Source organism: Oryctolagus cuniculus, chromosome 3 (genome assembly GCF_051225735.1).
Source record: "Oryctolagus cuniculus isolate XC-2025 breed Fujian yellow rabbit chromosome 3, ASM5122573v1, whole genome shotgun sequence".
In the NCBI taxonomy this organism is placed as follows: Eukaryota; Metazoa; Chordata; class Mammalia; order Lagomorpha; family Leporidae; genus Oryctolagus; species Oryctolagus cuniculus.
In genome coordinates this window covers 113532987-113553180 of record NC_142869.1, presented here as the reverse complement: position 1 = coordinate 113553180, position 20194 = coordinate 113532987, and the positions used below count along the sequence as shown (strand labels likewise).

General features: G+C 34.3%; 1 protein-coding gene across 4 annotated transcripts in view; it reads right to left on the bottom strand.

Moving 5' to 3' along the window:
• Positions 1-20194, bottom strand: part of DPP10 (dipeptidyl peptidase like 10) — a 1526588-nt gene that overhangs the window by 15014 nt on the left and 1491380 nt on the right. For all 4 annotated transcript variants that reach the window (XM_051849637.3, XM_051849636.3, XM_051849638.3 and 1 more), the window contains exons 20-21: positions 2784-2978; positions 2092-2146 (exon numbers count right to left, since the gene is read on the bottom strand). In XM_051849637.3, the coding sequence (XP_051705597.1) occupies positions 2092-2146; positions 2784-2978 (250 nt within the window). The remainder of the gene's footprint in view (positions 1-2091; positions 2147-2783; positions 2979-20194) is intronic.

Genomic DNA, 20194 nt, shown 5'->3' with positions numbered 1-20194 from the left:
AATGTTTATGCCAACTTTATGCAAAACCCAGAACAATAAATACGTTAATAAGTAGGTGAGTGAATAGACAACTTATTTTCTAGTCATAAAAGGAGGTATAATTTTGCTAATATATTTAACAATATAAATGAGCAGGACAAAATTATATTTAGAGAAAGAAATAAAAGCAAAAGAAATAAACCTAAGTACAAACGAATGGAGGGAGGAAAGAAACTCAGAAAGATAGAGACATGTACATAAAGTCAAAAAATAAATTTTATATGTATAAATAGTGGATGGGCATTTGACCAATGATTAACATGCCCTCATCTCAGAAGTGCCAGAATTCCATACCCTGTTTGGCTCCTGATTCCAGCTTCCTGCTAAATCACCTTGTGGGACAGCAGTGACTGTTCAAGGAATTGGGTCCCTGCCATCCATGTGGGCTCATGTCTCCTAGTACAATGCCTTTAAGGATCATTAGTACTGAGGCATGTGACAGAATTTCACAAGATGTACTTCTAAGGATATAGAGTTCCCATTGTTATGAAGTGATCACTTTCTCAGACAATTTCATTTTTAAAGTAACATGCTGAACATTAGTGATAAATTTTTACTGCTCTATTTGTTAATATTTATACTAGGGGATCATTAAAATATTTTTAATGACCCACTGAGTATCACTGGCAATAAGAGGAGGATGCAGTAGAGACATGCAGGTGTGTGAAGTAGGGAAAGAACTGTGGTGACCTGTGCTGATTCATATTTTATACCTTTCTTAAATTGTCTTTTATTTGTTCATGTCTGTCACTGTGCACTATTAAAATGCATGCCTTGGTAAAATGACCAGTTATTGCATGTCAGGGATCTTCACGTCCACACATGATTAGCAGAAAATACAATATGTTTGTGTCCATGAACACCAAGATTCTGCACCATCTCTACACCTAAATAGTTCAAGGTCTCTTACATTTGATTTATTGTCCTTAAAGCATATTACTCTCTAATGTGTTTAAAATATGTGCTTAATAAGTATCCATATAAGGTCTATGTTCCTATTGTGAGAATGATGTTGAATATCAAATAACAGTTATTCAATGAGATGTAACTATTTTGAGGAGAATACAGAAATCATTATTATGCATACTTCAGTTTCCAGTCTGTGTCAGTCCTCCTTAAGGCTGTAGTAGTTGTTCCTTCTGTAGAGAATATGTGTGAAGAGACTGGTTGACTAGCTTCCTTTTGCTATTTAAATATTGACTTAAAAATCAACTCATCAGAGATGCATAGACCTAGCCATCAAATCAAAAAACATTAGCCCTTCTTGCAATTACCTTTTATCCATCAATTTTTAATTTCTTCACATGAACTATTGCTATGTGAAATGATGGCTTTCATTTCTTTGTTTACTCTTTAGAAGGTGAGCTTCATGAAAATAGGTTCCGTTCCCAAAGGGCCCATGTTGTGTGGTGTAGTGTATTAAGTTGCTGCCTGTGATACTGGCATGACATATGAGCATCAGTTTGAATCCTGAATGCTCCTCTTGATCCAGCTCCCTGATAATGCACCTGGGGAAGCCGAAGATAACCCAAGTACTTGGTCCCCTGACACCCGGGTGGGAGACCTAGATGCAGTTCCAGGCTCCTGGCTCTAGTCTGGCCCAGAACTGTCTGTTGCCACCATTTGTTGAGTGAGCCAGTAGATGGAAAATCACTTTCTCTGTGTCTCCTTATCTTTGTTACTCTGCCTTTCAAATAAATAAAAAAATCTTCAAAAAAATTTCCCCATCTGAACCTGAATTAAAACTTACTCATGAAGGTGGTCCTAATTGACTAACTACTTCCTCTCTTAGAGAGAGGAAGAAAGAAAAAAAATCGGCTCCCCTTTCCTGTTGCTGTCATACCTTGACATCAAGCACCAATTAGATGCTCAGCAAACAGTATTTAATTGGCAAATTACCGATTATATAACAGTAATTAAACTGTCATAATTTAACAATTATACAGAGAAGTTATGGTATATTGAAGAATGTAATTATATATATGTATTATAGAAAAATATATAACATGTATATGTAGATAAGTAAATAAATTCAACATTTCTAGTACTTACCTTTCCAAAAATGCTTAATCTTTTGGAATCAATATATGGCTGTTTCAGCAGAAATCTGCAATGAGAAAGAAAAAAAATCCAGTTCTATATTCTTGAATCAAATGCACATGGGAATTTGTACTTGGCATACACATTAAGAACTCAAGTATTAGAAATTCTCTATTGATTATGATTCTGTTCATGTAAAAAGGACATATGTTCCACATTCTCGCTACTCAAAATGATTGTCCAGTAGTTTAATATCTCCTGGGAGCATGTTGTGAAGGCAAAATCTTGGGCCCCATTCCAGGCTTAATAAACCAATATACACATTTTTAATAACATCCTAGCTTTTTTCTATGTACTCATGCAAAAGTCCTTCTTACTTTCTTATGTACTGCTTAATACTAGTGAGGTAACTGAGGGAAAGAATGGAAATTTTTAATTATTGCAAACAAATAATATGATGATATAACATTTATCCCATTTTCATATATCCAAAGTGAATTTTATTCCAGAGAAAACCTGATAATTTTCTTATTATAGCACTAAATATGATGGGTACTTGAAAACAGTGGGAGGCCATGTAATTAAATTAGAAAATTGCTCAATTGCCCAGACAGCAGCTTCTGAGTCAGAGTAAGTAGTAGAATAAGTCAGACACATAGGTTTTGATATCACAGAAAAAACAGTAAAATGAGTTTACCACTTACTTCACAGCAGCTATTTGGTCCTTTACTTCCACTGAACCTAACTTCCGATGAATCTCCTGCAGAATTTTCAGGCCCTGAAATCCACTTCCTCTGCCATCAAATCTTGCTACAATAACATTATCTGTGTCGACAAGTACAGAATCCCAGTCTATGTGGAACTTGTCTGTAACCAGCTGGCCTCCAGGCTCTTCATCCCTGCAATTATATAGACATTGGACCAAAACAAGTAAAACTGACAATTTGGTAAAAATGGTGGCTAACCAAAGTTATGGAAATGACTTATGTCAACCATTAAAATTTTTGTAAATTCTTGACAATAAATTAGAAAGTAAAAAAAAAAAAAGCCATTTTCTTTAGTAAAATTTAAATGGGATGTTCCCTGAATGAAATGAAAGTATGCCCTAAAACTGCATTGTAGAGATTTGTTTAATTCATTTAAAAGCAGAAACATAAAGATAAATGCATTGCACTTTCCATAGTCATTTCTAAATACTGATTGTCAAGTTGACAGACAGGTCTATCTTCACTGGACTTCTTCTAGACATAGTGTTTTAGAATTATCTTGCAGATGGTTTACAAGGGTTGAAGGGTCTTACAGACAGCAGAATCCATTACAGAAACTTCATAATAATTTAAGAGGAAATGTACAACCCTAAAGAATGTTGGCTTCAAAAAAATACTGCATTAATATTTCTTGAACTCCTTTTTCCTTTTCATTGTGGAAATGTCACTCAGAAGAACTTAAGCAAACAGAAAAATTCTCATCACTAAAAATGACACAAAAGGACACGAAAGACATATGCTTGAAAAATATGAAAGCTAGATGTAAAAAGAGACACATAATTTATAAAGCATATACATTCTCTTCACAGGAAAAAGGTGGTACAAATTTAAAAATGTCAGATTTAAATGGTACTTATTATTTCATTTTCCAAAATACAGAAAATCTGGATGAAAATTTTAAAAATTACATAAATCATCACATTCCAAACCTAGGTAAGGTTCAAAAATGGAAGTGTCCATGTGATAGATTTGAAGATCAAAACATTCAATCCTAGTTGTGTTATATATAACAAATCCCAGCCTACTCTGTCTTCAAGTTTGGCACATCAAATTCTCTTACCTTCAAGTTTCTGTAAATGTTTGCCTAGAAGCATCAATATACAAACTGATCCTCATTAACAAGCTCTTAGTTTATAAGATTTACCACAGCAAACAACCTCTCTCAACAAGAAATAGAACTGAGCAGTTACGGAAACTGTGTGGCACTTGTAAGCTAAGCAAAAGAGGAAATGTACAAATCATACAGCAATCAAATTCTTGTTTATTCTGGAATGAATTGTGCTCCCCCAAAATCCATGTCTTGATTTCATAACACTCAGTACCTTAGAATGTGAATGTATTTGGAGATGAGACTTTTAAAGAGGCAATCGGGGGGAAAGGAGGTCATTAGATGGGCCCTAATGCAATCTGACTCTCCTAAGAGGAAATCTGGACATACAGATATCACAGAAGTGTGGATGTGTGTTGGGATGACAGTGGAGGGAGGCAGTAAAAGAGTGCCCATCTACGAATCAAGGAGAGAGGCTTTGAGAGAAACCAACCCTGCTGGCCCCTATCTTGGAACTGTAAGCAGAACCGTGAGAAAATAAATTACACAGTCAGTGGTATTTTTTTACGTCAACCCTAAGCAAACTAATGCACAGACCTTCTGTTGTGTAGGCAGTTAGGAGTCATTGCCCCATTTACTTTACATTGCCTAAAATTAATTAATCTTTTTGGGAAAGAAGTTGCCTGTCCCATAGCTTCTAACAGATAGTACACATAACCGATTGGTGCCATGGAAGCTATATAATCACTACTCCTTTCCATTCCTTCCTAAATCATTTATTTAATGGTGATCTTGTGACTTAAACTTGAATTTGCCTTGTCTCACAGTGTTAGTCATCTTAGCTTTTATGAATGCGTGTATATGTGCATAATTAATTCATTTTAGTTTTTATAAACTTAGCTCAAGATCAGGGAATTGGGAACTGCACTTAAACACATGATCTAACCTGGAATTTTAGTTGCCTTGTTCAGAATGAAGACTTCAATTGCTATTTCATTCATTCATTAGGTGACCATGTTTCAGCTTGTGTAACAAGTGAAAACTACTGTGAATCATTAGGCCTAGGGAAGTTTCTGGTATATGTAGGACAGAACTTGTGCTTGTTGAACTGGACCATTTCAGTGAAAATAGACTCAAGTGAAATTTAAATAAAAAAGATGTTTGAAAGACTTGAGCTAACATAATGACATTGTATTTTAAAGTTTGAAGATTGATTCTAAATGTTGTGATTCATAGAGGACAAGGTACCAAAGGTTAACTTCAACTCTTAAAACAGTAAAAATATAAAGTTTTGAGTTTCCACTGACAATAGAGGCAAGATATTAAAATTCTAAGATTCAGGTTTCATGTCTACAACATTGGTAAAATACCATCCTGTCTCCTTTAAAGACATTTGGTCAGCATTAATGTCATCATGTTTTTGAAAATGACCTATGACATATGATCAATATAAACAATACTAGATATATAGAACAATAAAAATTGGTTTATATTCTATTTGAAGCCAAGTTTGTTTATGGTTAGCATATTTCATAATGAACGACCAGGTAGGTAAGGTTTAATTAATTGTGTAGAAATTAATCTGGATAATATATGTGGATAAAACACAATTGGTGTGTTATGTGCACTATCACGTTAGAGAGATTCCCATTTTATAGATGGACTAGTGATTCCTAAAGCCTTACAAGAATATATTAAAAAGTGCAATTAATGGACACTTTGAGATAATTAGTAAAGTGTTGTTACCTTTAAAGACTGGCATAAAACCCTGGCAGCAGCTCTAAGGTAATATAAAACATGTTGCTTATTTAGAAGATAAAATCTTCCAATTCATATATTTGACCATTAATTGTTCCCAGCTATTTTGGGAGATCATAGCTAAGTTTAACCAAAATGTTAATAATTCAGATTTTTGATAACAAGCCAATAAAGTATTATAAAATATAGGTTTAAAATACACCACGCTTTTCAATTTTGTGATCAGCAAAAGGCTACAGTGTTTTCAAAATAAAAACATTCAATCTCTTACTCATGGTTGCAACATTGATGGAAAAATATCAACCTTCACTCCCTTGCTTTCTTCCTTAAAACAGCACTCTTTAAAAAGAACGTATTAATTTAATATTTTGAAATGCAGAAAAGACAGATGAAAGACGAGATGTTCCATCTGCTAGTTCACTCCACAAATTCTCACAATAGTTGGGACTAGACCAGGCTGAAACCAGGAGCCATAACTCCCACAGTGGCAGCAGGCCCTTGAGTCATCACCAGGTGCCTCTGAGATGTGCATTACTGGAAAGCTGGAACCAGGAGTGCAGTCAAGATCTGAGACCCATAATGCGATATAGGATATCAGTGTCCCACACAGGATCACTGCCCTTACACTGCTGTTTTAGACTTCAACTTTTACTTACCAAGATTTTAATGTTACGAAACATGATAGTATGTCATGAACCACTAATTTTGAATGGATTTCCCTGTGGACGTTAATGTGTTCTTTTTTTGCTGCATGATGCATGCAAATCTATTTCATGATGTGTTTAAAAGAACACAAATTATGAGGCTAATCATTATTATTATGAATGAGAAACCTGACATTTGCAGGATAATGGTGGATATGAATTGTACACAAAGTTTTTTTTTTTTTTTTTTTTTTTTTTAAGATTTATCTATTTATTTGAAAGGCAGAGGTAGAAGCAGAGAGAGAGAGGTCCTCCATCCACAGGTCCACTCCCCAAATGGTCACAATGGCCTGAGCTGCATCAATCTGAAGTCAGGAGCCAGGAGCCACCCCCAGGTCCCCCATGTGGGCACAGGGGCCCAAGGACCTGGGCCTCCCTCTACTGCCCTCCCAGGCCACAGCAGAGAGCCAGACCAGAAGTGGAGCAGCCAGGACCTAAACCAGTGCCCACATGGGATGCCGGCACTGCAGGCAGTGGCTTTACCTTCTACACTAGAGTGCCGGCCCCTGTACACAAAATTTTGTGAACAAAGCTAAACAAGTACTTCTTAGTTAGTGAAGAGAGTTCCAACTAATTTGTTTCCATTTAGTTTTTCTCTGAGTAACTTCCTTATTTTCCTTCATGTTAGTTTGCTGTTTTTTCATGTCTCAGACATATCTGAATACTCAGAATAAAGAACTGTTTCAAGGTTGCATGGAGACATACAACTTTGCTGAAATTTGTCTTGAAAAGAATAATTCCATCTGCCTAAAGCAATGGAAAGATCATAGTAATATAGAACTTGTCCATAAATTAACACAGGTAGCTGAGTCAAATTAAGAGTGTAAACTTTCTACAGAACTTAAGGTCTTACAGGCTCAATCTTCATCTATTTCAACATTGAAAATATTTGTATGAATGAGGAGTTCACCATATGAGCATATCATAAAAGGAAGTAAGATGAATAAAATAATGCATATCTAACTGATCTTTAAAAGAACTAACCACCTATTTATGCCCTAAGCAAATATCCTTTATATATACCAAAATCAAATTAAAGAGTTTAATTAGATTCACAAAGTGCCATTTTTTAGGTTTTTTTTTATCAGATTTTTAAAAAATTACTTGAAAGGCACAGTTAGAGAGAGAGTGAGATAGAGAGGGAGAGACAGAAAGATCTCTCAGCTGCTGATTCACTCCCCCAAATGGCTGCAATAGCCAGGGATTGGACCAGGCTGAAGGCAGGAGCCATGGGCTTCTTCCAGGTGCCTCATGTGGGTGGCAGGAGCACAAACACTTGGACCATCTTCTGCTGCTTTCCCAGGCACATTAGCAGGGAGCTGGATCAGAAATGGAGCAGCTGGGTTTCAAACTGGTACCCATATGGGATGCCGGTACTGCAGGCAGAGGCTTTACCTACTACATCACAAGGCCATCCCAGCCATGTAACTTAAAAGACAGCTGAATTTACATTCAGGTGACAAAAGGGTTTGATATTTTGTTTCCGCTCATCTGAAATATTTTGTTCAAATCTATACACTTTCATTTTTATTTATTGTTTTCATTGTTCAATAATATTTAGTAAATAGGTAAGATCACAAGTCACCATTGCAGTACATTATTAAAAGGCCCTTTCTTTAGTTTTAGTTACAGTAAATGGAAAGATGAATATATTATTCTGAGGACACTTGCAACGACTGGGCTGTTGCCTGAAAGAATTTTAAAAGTGATTTACTGTTGGATGCAGAGCTGTGTTCCACTGATTACACCATGGAAGGAGGAGATAGAATGGTTTATACTCATCACACTTCTTAGTTCTTTTAAGTCCAGAATGTGTTGACTCTGCTGCATGAGTGATGGGTTGAGAGCTAGAATCATTGAGAACCAGGCATTATACTTTTTCTTCCTAAACATAATGCAGTAAAGAATAGAATAGAAATGGATGTGAGTCAAAGGAAAATGATTCACAAAGATCTGCGTCACACTAAATTCTAACGGAAAATCAATTGTCAACGCTTCTGATTTCATTCCTCAGGACAGAATTCATTTCACAAAATAACATGAGATTGAAGGAATACAGTAGCTTTAATACCTGTCTTGCCTTACTCTGAAACCTACTTTGCAGAGATGTACAATCAGTGATTTTTACTTGTAGCATGTGAACATCTATGCCCTCTTCCACACATGTGCATACAGACACATATGTTGGCTAAGGACCTCTTGGACCAATTCTTTCTATTTCTCTTTTTATTATACTTAGCTTTGTTCTCATGGATGAATTTTCTAAATGAAGAATGGCAGAAAAAAATGTTTTTCATCTATTTCACTAATCATGTAAGGGATAATATTTTTTCATATTAGAGCATTGTTTCATCTCCAGATTTTCAACTTCTTATGTTAAGGGTGTTATTAATATAATCCTAAAATTTCTGATCCACAGTTTATTTCCCAAGTAATTTATGGTTGACTTTTTTGATTAATAAACAAAGGAGTATTTGACATGATCAAGTTATTTATACCGCTACCAAGGACCTAAGATCTGGTTCCTAAGATTCTGTTCCTTCAAGTCATATAATGAAGCCTACCTGGTTAATACACAGAAAAAATATTTTTGCAATTATTTTCTCAAATTTCATTAATCTTCAATCACTGTCATCCATATACATGTGTAAATATACCTTGCCCATTGTCAAATCTTTCAGAAAAATTGCCTGTACTAATCAAAGTGAGGCTATCAATCTGTGAAAAGGCTACAGGTGATGGGTGATGAAAATAAACTAAGCTGATCGCGGGGCCAGTGATCTTAATGTATTATTAAATTATTATGTAAGAGGCAGAGAGACATACAGAGGAGAAAGAGACAGAGGGAGAGACAGAGAGAGGGAGAGAGAGAGAGTGAGAGAGAAAGAGAGAGAGAGAGAGAGAGAGAGAGACATTCCTATCTGCTGATTCACTCTCCAAAATACCTGCATCAGTCAGAGCTGAGCCAGGAGACTTGAAGTGAGTGGGGAACTCAATCCACATCTCCCACATGTGCAAGAGACCAACTACCTGAGCAAACACCACTGCCTCCCAGGGTTTGTGTTAGCAGGAAGCCAGAATTGAGAGCTGAAGCTGGACTCTGATGTGGGTGTCTAGTGCTAGGCCAAATATCTACTCTCAAGCTCAGCAGTGTTAGACATGTGACTTCTCCTGCTTAAGCCTAAGGTTGCTTATCTGTGTTATGATGACAACAGTGTTATCAATCTGGTGGAGTTATGGCAGTAATTAAGTGAGATTATATGGATAAATAGATGATGGATCTATAGATCAATTGAGTGATCAATCAATAGATAGATAGATTTTCCTTAGCAAAGTGCTTGGTCCACATTAGGTTCTCATTAATATTAGTTCTAGACAATGTTTTGCACTTAAGTTTTTACTTTTCACTCCTCTCATAGAAGCAGAGATCCCACATCTGACTATCCCTAAGCAGCTCTGCATTTTTAATTCTTGCAACCATATTCAAGAACTCAGCTCCTTGCAAAGGGTGGATTTTTGTTAGCAAATTTATTTTTGACTTCTGGTCTATGTACTTAGTCTGTGTAATTCCTGAGAATTGGACTACTGTACAATTTCTTTTTCAATTGTTAAGATTCATAGCACTGCTAGATTGAGTTGTAGTTTGATGTTAAAGAAAAAAATCCTCAGTGTTTCCATGTATCATTATTATGTGGGTCAGTTCAGTACGATTTAAGACCACTGATGATGTTGACTTTGAATTATTTTGCATTAATATGATTGAATCTTCTTACATCATCCCCCTCCTCCTCCTCCCACTTATCACCCATTTTGTCCTATTTTTGTAGAATCACTTTCCTCAGTCCATGATCAGTTACAATCTACTAAAGGTACTTTTCTCTATCTTGAAGGGAAAGTTGATCCTGTTTCGCTTTCTCATGAATAGAAAGAAGCCAGAAACTTTTTACCCTGATGCAAAACTGTAACATGACTATCATGAGAGCAATGAAGACAACACAGAATCTAGTTTTTTAAATCAAATCATTATGTTGTAGGAAGCCAAAAAAATGAATTTTCTCAGTGCACAGGGTGAAAGACTGAACAGCATGGATATTAATGAGCCAGCTCTAAAACTCAAAAATGGACTGTTGGTATTATCCACACAAAATTAACCTCAGGATAAACATCTTGGAGGCCTCCTGAAAATATCAGAACAGAACCAATGGGAAAAGGCCCGAGGGACATTTCTCAAACAGAAATTGTGCAATAAAATGGGAAGACATTTCAATCTTCTAATCATCTCTGCTGTCGAAGTCTTACTACATTAATTCTTATCCTTTGGCCGATTTCTATTTCAGATCGTTTCTAACAGAGTGGGTGAGAAAATACAAAGGAGGGGGTTGGAGAATCTGCTTTCAGTCTCTAGGAACAGTTATATCATTAGACAGCTAAAATTACATTTGCTTCATTCTCCTGAATTTGGAGAGAGTCACACTTAAATTACTTACAGTTATATGAAATCTTAGCACATTTTATAAACAGATCAAGGACAGGAGAATTTAACTCAGTCGTTGTGTGCATAAAATGTAATTTAAATCTCTTATGCAGCAGATCTGCCTTAGATATTATCATGGAAAATGTACTACACGAAAGCTTACGGAATATGGGAATAATATTAAGTAGAACAAAGAATGTGCGTCTTAAAAAAGAAGTAAGTGTTATTCTCCATAAACCACTTAAGGTTTCTCAATTTTCTCAAGGATTGTTCATGGGAATATTGTGAGCACGACACTTAGGCATGCAACACCTAGGATATATGAGTTTATCAGGGAAAACAATTGATTTATCATATGAAAATCAATGCTGATTATATACAAATATTGAACCTGCACTTCATTCCTAGGTTAGTTATCACAAAACCTTCCGTAATGGATAGTGGTTATACAAAACTTTTTTCTAGTTATAGAATCCTGTAGCTGGATTGTAGAAATCAGTTTATCTGCTAGAAAATATGGCTATTTAACAAAACAAAAGTATAAATTTAGCTTATTTTTTGCATCAAGTAAATATAGTAATTATAATAACAGTGATAAATATGGGTAGGGACCATTGGCAGAAATATTTTAAAATTCAATTGACTGTCACACATATTTAAAAAAAAACTATGAAGCATATAATTTTTCATATCTTTTTTTTTTTTTTTTTTGGTAATTGGAAAGGGAGAGGGCAGACAAACTTTCATCTACTGATTTACTCCCCAAATGCCTACAATGCCTGGGGCTGACCCAGTCCAAACACAGTATACAGGAACTCAATCCAGGTCTCCCACATGGACGGCAGTGACCCAAGTCCTTGAGCTATCATTAGTTGCCTGAGTGCACATTAGTAGGATGCAGGAATTGGAAATGGTACCAGGACTTGAATCCAGGCTCTCCAATATGTGAAGCGAGTCTTGCAAGCAGCATCTTGACTGCTGTGCCAAATACCTACTCCACATTCAACATTTTAATTCTCAAAGATACATAGTGATCTGTGCAAAACTTGCTTATTTGCCACAACCTACTTAATATACGTTAGAGGTTGATTATGATAATACAATGTTGATATCATTGTAGTTGATGCAAAGCTCTTCCCAAGAAGTTGTTAGGAGGCAAACAAGAACACTCAAATGAGGAACTCTTCTACATTGTTGGTTAGAATGCAAATTAGTGCAGCCACTGTGGAAAACAGCATGGAAATTTCTTTAAAAACTAGAAATTGACTTCCTATATTACCCAACAATCCCACTAGTAGGTACATACTCAAAATATATGAGCACATTGTATCAAAGAGATACCTATACTAACACATTTATAGCAGCAGTGTTCATAGTAGCCAAAAATGGAATCAACCAAAGTGTCAATCATCAGAGTCGTGGATAAAAAATATGTATTTAATATATCTATATCTGTATATAGATATATAAAACTCATCTATAAAAATGAATGGAATTACATCCTTTGCATCAAAATGATTGCAACTGGAAGACATCATGCTGAGTGAAGTATGCCAGATACAGAAAAACAATTTCCACATCTTATTCCTTATATGTGGGAAAAAATGTTTTTCAAAAATTAAAAAAAAATAGAGAAATTACTTTTGTGTCAGTTTTGCTACAAATATAGTATCTTGTCAAACTTTGTTTTAAATCTTTATCAAATTATTAAGAATTATGTACTATCATGGTTATAATGATCTGTGACTACTTTAAAATTTACCATATTCGAGTACAGTTGAAAATGTTTGTATTTGATTACTATTTATAGCCTTTGCCTATATTCCTGCTGAACTATGGTATTTTCATTTTCCCTTCATTGAACTTTTTATTTAGTGAAGTGTTAAACCTTCATTTTTGTAAATTAAATTAAAATACTTTTTAATATACTTGATATTTTACATAAATATATGCTATACATTGTTTTAAAAATTAAATGTAAATTCAATGTAAAAGAAAATACTTCACACCAAGATTAAAAATACTTTATATCAAATTAAATAAAATATATAAATTAAAAACTTTATATCAAAAATAATAAATAAGATATTAAGTTAATGAAATAAAACTTTCTCACATTTAAAGAGGAAGTCTTAGCAATAAATTAAGACCACAAGAAAAAAGTTAAAAATTAACCAAAGCACAATGTTTGGGGTGAGCTGTGGTTCATCTAGCAGTTTCTATGTCCCCTCTACATTTGTCTCTTTGGAGGCAATTGAGCGCTTCAATCAATAGAGACTAAAAGATATGAACTCAAACAGTGAATTACAAAGACAGGTACACTTGGATAAGGTTTATCATTGATACAAACGGCATAATAAAAATATTTGGAAGATAATGTCCCTAAGGAAGAAGCACAAGTGATCCATTGCTGATTCTACAAAAAGATGTTAATTAAGACTTAACTAGTATCTTTAATGAGAATTTAATTATTTGAGTCATGGTTTTGTTTGAAACATTCAGGAGTTCTGAGTTTCTTTCCCAGTGTCATTTATTCTGGTAGTTTCAGAGTGTTCAGTGAGTAATTTTGAATAATACACATTTCCCATGAAAGTATATATATTGCTATAAGTGAAAAGTATACTTCTGGAATAATTTCTCATCATCACTTTCATCATTTAATTCTCTTATATTTCACCTACATGTTAAATAGCCTCATATGATTTATAACCTAATACTTTAATACATAAGGAGAAAAAAAAAGGTAGAATAGGAAAGAATCTTGGAATATCATAACATTATTGATGTGTTCCTCAAATATGGGGCTGTATTGTATTGTCAAGGGGAAAATGCTGTATCTTACTTTCCTTAAAAAAAGACTGAAATGTAGGTTATTCCATAGTGATACACTATGGATTACTACTCAGCTGTAAAAGAGAGAAAGGAAGGAAGGAAGGAAGGAAGGAAGGAAGGAAGGAAGGAAGGAAGGAAGGAAGGAAGAAGGAAGGAAGGAATCGTGTCATTTGCAACAAAATGGGCTCATGTAGAAGCCATTATATTAGGTGAAGTACACCAGTCACCAAAAGACAGATACCACATGTTTTCCTTGATCTGAGTTACTTTAATAAAGTACCTAAAATGTAATGCATTGGAGTGAAATGGACATTTTGCAATTCAATGAGTGTTTACAAACTTTGTCTCTTCTGTTTAGGAACAGTGTTTTCTTTCTTCATATTATCTGTTGAACTCTTTTACTTAGTGTAGGGTTAATTTTACAATCACTAAGTAAACTGAATGTAGATCTTTGTAAAAATTAAGAATGGGAATGGGACAGGGAGGAGGAAGAAGTGTTGGAGCACGGGTGAGAGGGTGGGAAGGGTGAGAAGTATCATTATGTTCCTGTATTTGCATATATAAAATACACAAAATTTGCATAACTTAAATAAAATTGTTTTAAAAAGGAAAAAATAAAATAATTTTAGGTTACTATTCCACAAGCAATTAAATACACGTTCATCCAATTCTAAAAACTAGGCAAATTCAAAAATACTTCTTATGAAAAAATTCAGTAGCATAACATTAAATATCCAGCATACATGTATAGTTTAAACAGTAATCAGTAATGAATGCATATCATTCATGTGAAATAATATCATTCATATCAACTTAATGATATAAAAATCTTAGAACTATATTAATAGAGGAAAACACCCACATTGTATATGTATTTTTAATTTAAAAGAATCACTAAGGATAATAGTATAACTTATGCATTATATACAAATTTGAATTTGAATTTCCCCTTATGGCCTTTTTTAGTACATAAAGTTTGAGTCTGTAAAATCTAAACAGCAGTGACTAATGCTGACATTTAAGAAACATTATCTACAGCTTATAAAAGAATAAGGTTAAATATGTTCAAGATAAAAATGAAAAGAAATGATCACCTTTCAACTTCCATTACTGAATTAAATGCCACTGTCTTTTCTCCTTTTAATCTTTTTTTACATTGCAATATAGATTCATTTTCTATCAATTTAAGTGATGACGATTAAACCCAGAAACTTAAGTTTTAAACTTGGATCTCATTATATGGCTAAGCTATACTAATTACTCTTTGAGACAAATACTAATTATCTCTCTCACCCTTATCAAACAGTCTGGTTCTGTTTTTTAAAAAAGAGAGGGTGAAGCTGATGTGTGTTTTGTCTGAATAAATGGAGAATCAAATAATGACAGAGGGTTTTGAAATACATAGGAATTCACTCTTGGGAACAAAGCAAACTTATCTGTCACCATCTGATCTGACATAATCTAGGACTCCATGCAACCAGGAGTGTGGCTGTGTTCAGGGCTCCTCTATTTCAGGTAGGCCTTCTTTGGTAATATGCACATAAGTATTATTAAAGAACACTCTGTGTAAGCAGACATCATTTGTATAATAGAAATAGTACAGGGTTGATTAAAAAATAAATATAGAAGTTGGGCTCAAACTCTAATTTTACATTATTCATTATCTCGGAGATGTTACACATGACATATTTTAGTAACGGTTTTCTTGAGTTAAAATAGGGACAGTCATATTTCAATTACAGGGTTTCTGGTGGATAATCTGCAGTAGATGGTAATGATTCATCACCATCATGTTGCCCCTTCATAGCAAACACCAGTTAATAGTAGCTAATAATAATTTTCATTATTTCAAAAAGTCAGTTCACTAATAAAATTATAAATAGAAACAGTGAAATGACAGCATGAAAATCAATCAATATAACATTATTAAGAAAGAATGTAAGAAACATGAGAAATTTATCTCCCATTTTACTGAATGGGAAATTAAAATGCAGAGAAATTGACTCATCCAGAAAACTGACCTTATAAACATTACAAACTCTCCAATCATTTATGGATTCCTCCCTTCCCATATAAACTTCATTCATTCCTGATGACAAGTTTAGGACTAACATCTGTTTACTTATCCACTTATATATTCACTCATTCATCAATTTACTGAACACAAACAATGCTCCTGTTAGTGAATTAAGGCAAAATCAACCATCCCAAAGGAGTACTTACTAACAAAGAATTTATAGTCTAATAGGAGATACAGAAAATGAATATTGTAATCTGGTATGGTTACACATTATAACAGAAGTGTACATAAAATTATCTGGAAATATGTCATGAAGTACTAATAGAACTTTCCCAGAGGAGCAAAGCAACTAAAGACACTGGAAGACAGCATAGAAATATATGGGGATGATTAAGGAAGTGTATTTCCCAGAATGAAGTTGTTTCTATTTTTTTTTTAATTTTATTTATGTTATACAAGTTTTCATGTATTTCATTTAAACAGATTTAGGAACATAATGATACTTCCCACCATACCCTGCCTCCCACCCATGACCCAATCCTTCTTCCTCCTCCCTCTCCCATTTCCGCTCTTAATTTTTACAAAGATTTACTTTCAATTTACTTAATGATCATAAAGTTAACCAGTTAACCCTACACTAAGTAAAAGAGTTCAACAAATAGTATGAAGATAAAAACCACTTTTCCAAAAAAAAAAAAAAAAGAAAGAAAGAAAAAGAAAGAGAGAGAGAGAGAGAGAGAGAGAGAGAGAAGGGTTATAAACAATAATTAAATCTCAAAATGCCCATTTCACTCTAATACATCACATTTTAGGTACTGAAGTAGTTTTTTATCTCCAGTGGAGGCTACTATGAGATGAAGATCAAGAGATAAGTCAGAAATAGATAATGAAGACTGTTGTATGTCATGCTAAAGAAATGGAAATATTGTAGAGGGGAAAATTTGAGACAGCAGAGCTACATTTTGAGATATGGGTTTCACTGAGTTCAATTTAGTGATAGAGTAGAAAAGCAAATGAGGCAGAAAGCAAGAAAGGACAGAAAAACTAAAGAAAGTGTAGGAAGAGAATTGGGTTTGGAAATGAATCATACACATGAATTTCATGAGTTTCACCTCGAAGAAGGTAAACCCAATAAACAGTAGTGGTTCAAAGGTCAAGGCAAAAAAACACTATGGCACCATGTGGTTGATGTTAGTCACAATATTACTTACACTTCATACTGAGAAAATTCATATATATATATACATATATATGAGATATCAGTTATGATGCTTTCTTTATATAAGTAACAGGATAATGTCGTTTACTCTGAAGGGAACAATTAATTTTTTTTTTTTTTATTTTTGACAGGCAGATGGACAGTGAGAGAGAGAGACAGAGAGAAAGATTTTCCTTTTCCATTGGTTCACTCCCCAATGGCCGCTGCGGCCGGCGCACCACGCTGATCCAAAGCCAGGAGCCAGGTGCTTCTCCTGGTCTCCCATGCAAGTGCAGGGCCGAAGGACTTGGGCCATCCTCCACTGCACTCCCAGGCCACAGCAGAGGGCTGGACAGGAAGAGGGGCAACTGGGACTAGAACCTGGTTGCCGGCGCCGCAGGTGGAAGATTAGTCTATTGAGCCGCGGCACCGGCCCGGAACAATTAATTATATCGTGTCATTTAACAGAACAATCATATAGAATACAGTTCACAAATAACTCTTGTGAATCAAGAAGACCAAATTATAGAATTCTGATATATATATATATATATATATCTCAATTACAAGTACTTAGTGGGAACTGGACATGATCCACTTGTACACTCAACTCATATTCATGGACTGATTGATATTGTAAGAGTTAATTGTTGTAAGGAATATACTAACGAATCAGACAACGTTTAATATATGGACAGCACCAAAGATTTCAATATCTCTATTTTCTGAAGATGTTTAGATATTTCAGTGACTAATTTATAAATTAATTCTTTAAAACACACTTTGACTTCTTTTTCAGAAACATTGGTCCAAAATCAAGTGGAAGTCATAGATTTCCTATGTAGCATATGAAACAGTCTCATTAAAAATAACGTAAAATGATACAATAAATTTAATTTAAGACTTATGGAGGGCCTCTGGGGGAAGGCTTTGACTGCTGTAGGAGGAGACATGTATCAGGGACTGTGATTAGAGATGGATACACTAAGGAAGAGGGTGGAAAAAAGGCTTTAGGGAGATGTCTCAATGAATGACAGTGAATTATCTGAGATTTAAGCAAGTTAAATTCATGAAGGTCTGATAGACAATGCTGCATTCTAGAAATTTATTTAATTTATTGAACATTCTCTGGCATCCTGAGTTCGACCTTTATCAAGTGGGCAAGGATGAGATGACATCAAAATCACTAAATCGTTCTTAGACTCACTTAAGTAACCATCACTGTATTTAGTGGTATTTAATGTTGACAGTGTCTAGTAATGTTTTATAAATGTTTTCAGTTACGACTATTATTTTTAGAATGGGAAGTCAATTTGTCACTAAAAACAAGATTTAGTCTTAAGAACTAAATATGATTTTAAATTATAAGCAATTTTAAAAATTCTTTACAAAACATTTTATACTTCCTTCATTTTGGCCCGTATATGTTTCTAAGCATAAATGTCTCAGGAATAATTAGGTAATTTAAAAAATTATATAAACTTAAAAATATCCTTGGTTTGATTTTGATATCATATCATATACAACTCCTGAGAAAATTACCTTTGAAAACCAAGCAATTTGAATAAAGTAATTTAATATTTAATAAAAATATTGTATAAAAACATAAATAAGTAGAAATGCTTTCACTTGCTTTCATTCTTTCCCCAATCAAAAGTAGCAACATTTATTATATGGAGCTAACTACACTGCTTTATTTATATTAGTATCATCTATTAAAATTTATGGATATTTTATTACACATTAAATATTTATAATAGTAAATTTATATATTTAAAATAGTATCACCTACAATAATAACTATGGTTGTGCTTCTAATTTATTCAACAAGAAGTGGAAGTATTTATGATCTACCAAACAGCACGATATATTTATGCACACACACACACACACACACACACACTTGTATATATGTAATCACAAATTATACCACTGAAACATAGAGAGATTAGGGAATGTAGATAAATCTTAGAATTTTTATTTGAATCTAGTCTTACCTGACTCTAAAACCAGCATCTTTACTATCCTACTCCTAATAAGGATCCAAATATCCCTCTTAACAAGAGAAATAGAAATCTTCAAACAGGCTTCTTGTACAGCTCCTTATATTCCTCTTATGAATTAAAAAAAGAACCTGACCACAGCACAAATCTGATGAGCCAGTTTGCAATCCTAAGAAAACAGAAAGAATCTGTAACTCTTGTCCCAGTGTGTGACACAGCCCTAGAGGCAGTAGTTAAGCACGGAGTAATATTTGTCCACCCTTCCATCTGCATAAAGAGTTATGCTTTTAAGCACAGCCAATCCTTTTATCTTCCACTGTGAAGATAAAAGCACGCACTGAGGGGTGCCGAGTTAGTTCCCTTCCCTTGGGAAACCTTATTTTCTAGTAAACCAAAAGAAGAAAACAAGGTGAAAGAGACAAGACAAAAGATGGAATATAGAAAGAGCAAGTAAGAACTTCCTGAGGAAGACACCAAGATTTTTCAGAGGCTTCTGGAAGCAGAGACAAAGGAGAAAGGTGTAGATATGAAAAACTACATGAGATCAAGTCTGTAGACTTAGTAATAAAACACTGACTTGAGAGACAACATTAATTACTTTACTTCTGTATTATTTGGCTTCTTACAATGAAGGGGAATGTTGGTATTATACATTAAAATACCTAAATAAACACGATGCAATGTATGCGAAAGGGGATGAATTACAATCCCAATAATTGTATGAATCTTGTGTGAGGTGCTGTGCAAAAGACCTCTATGTTGTGCTTCAAATCTTCAAATCAATCTTCAATCTTCAAAGCAACCTAAAAGTCAGCCTTGTATTTTACTGCTCATCTAATAATAAGAGAAATTAAGCCTTGCAAGGGGATAAATAATTTGCCCAAGGACATACAGATAGAAAATGGCAAAACTAGACTTGGAACCCAGGCAGTATGATTCCACGGAACGAATGCTTACTCTCTGCACTCCATAATCACAGTGAATAATGTTATTTCATTTTTTTGCTATCCCACTGAGATTCTAGATATAACTCTAGATGATTTTAAGCACTGTCATGTAATACGCTACTGGGGTTCTTACTAAGGAAAATAATTTTAACTCTCAGGAATACAATGCTAAATCAATAACAAGTTAGCTACCCATAATATGCTAGGGGCTTCTGTGCCCAGTAATACACAAGAAGAATATAATTTCATTGAAAATAGAACAAATTAAATTCTACAGTCAATTCCAAGGTGAAAACACTAGAGTTAGGTGTTATAAACATGAGCTGCTTCCTGGTGACCATGCCTCCAGGAAGGGAACACAATT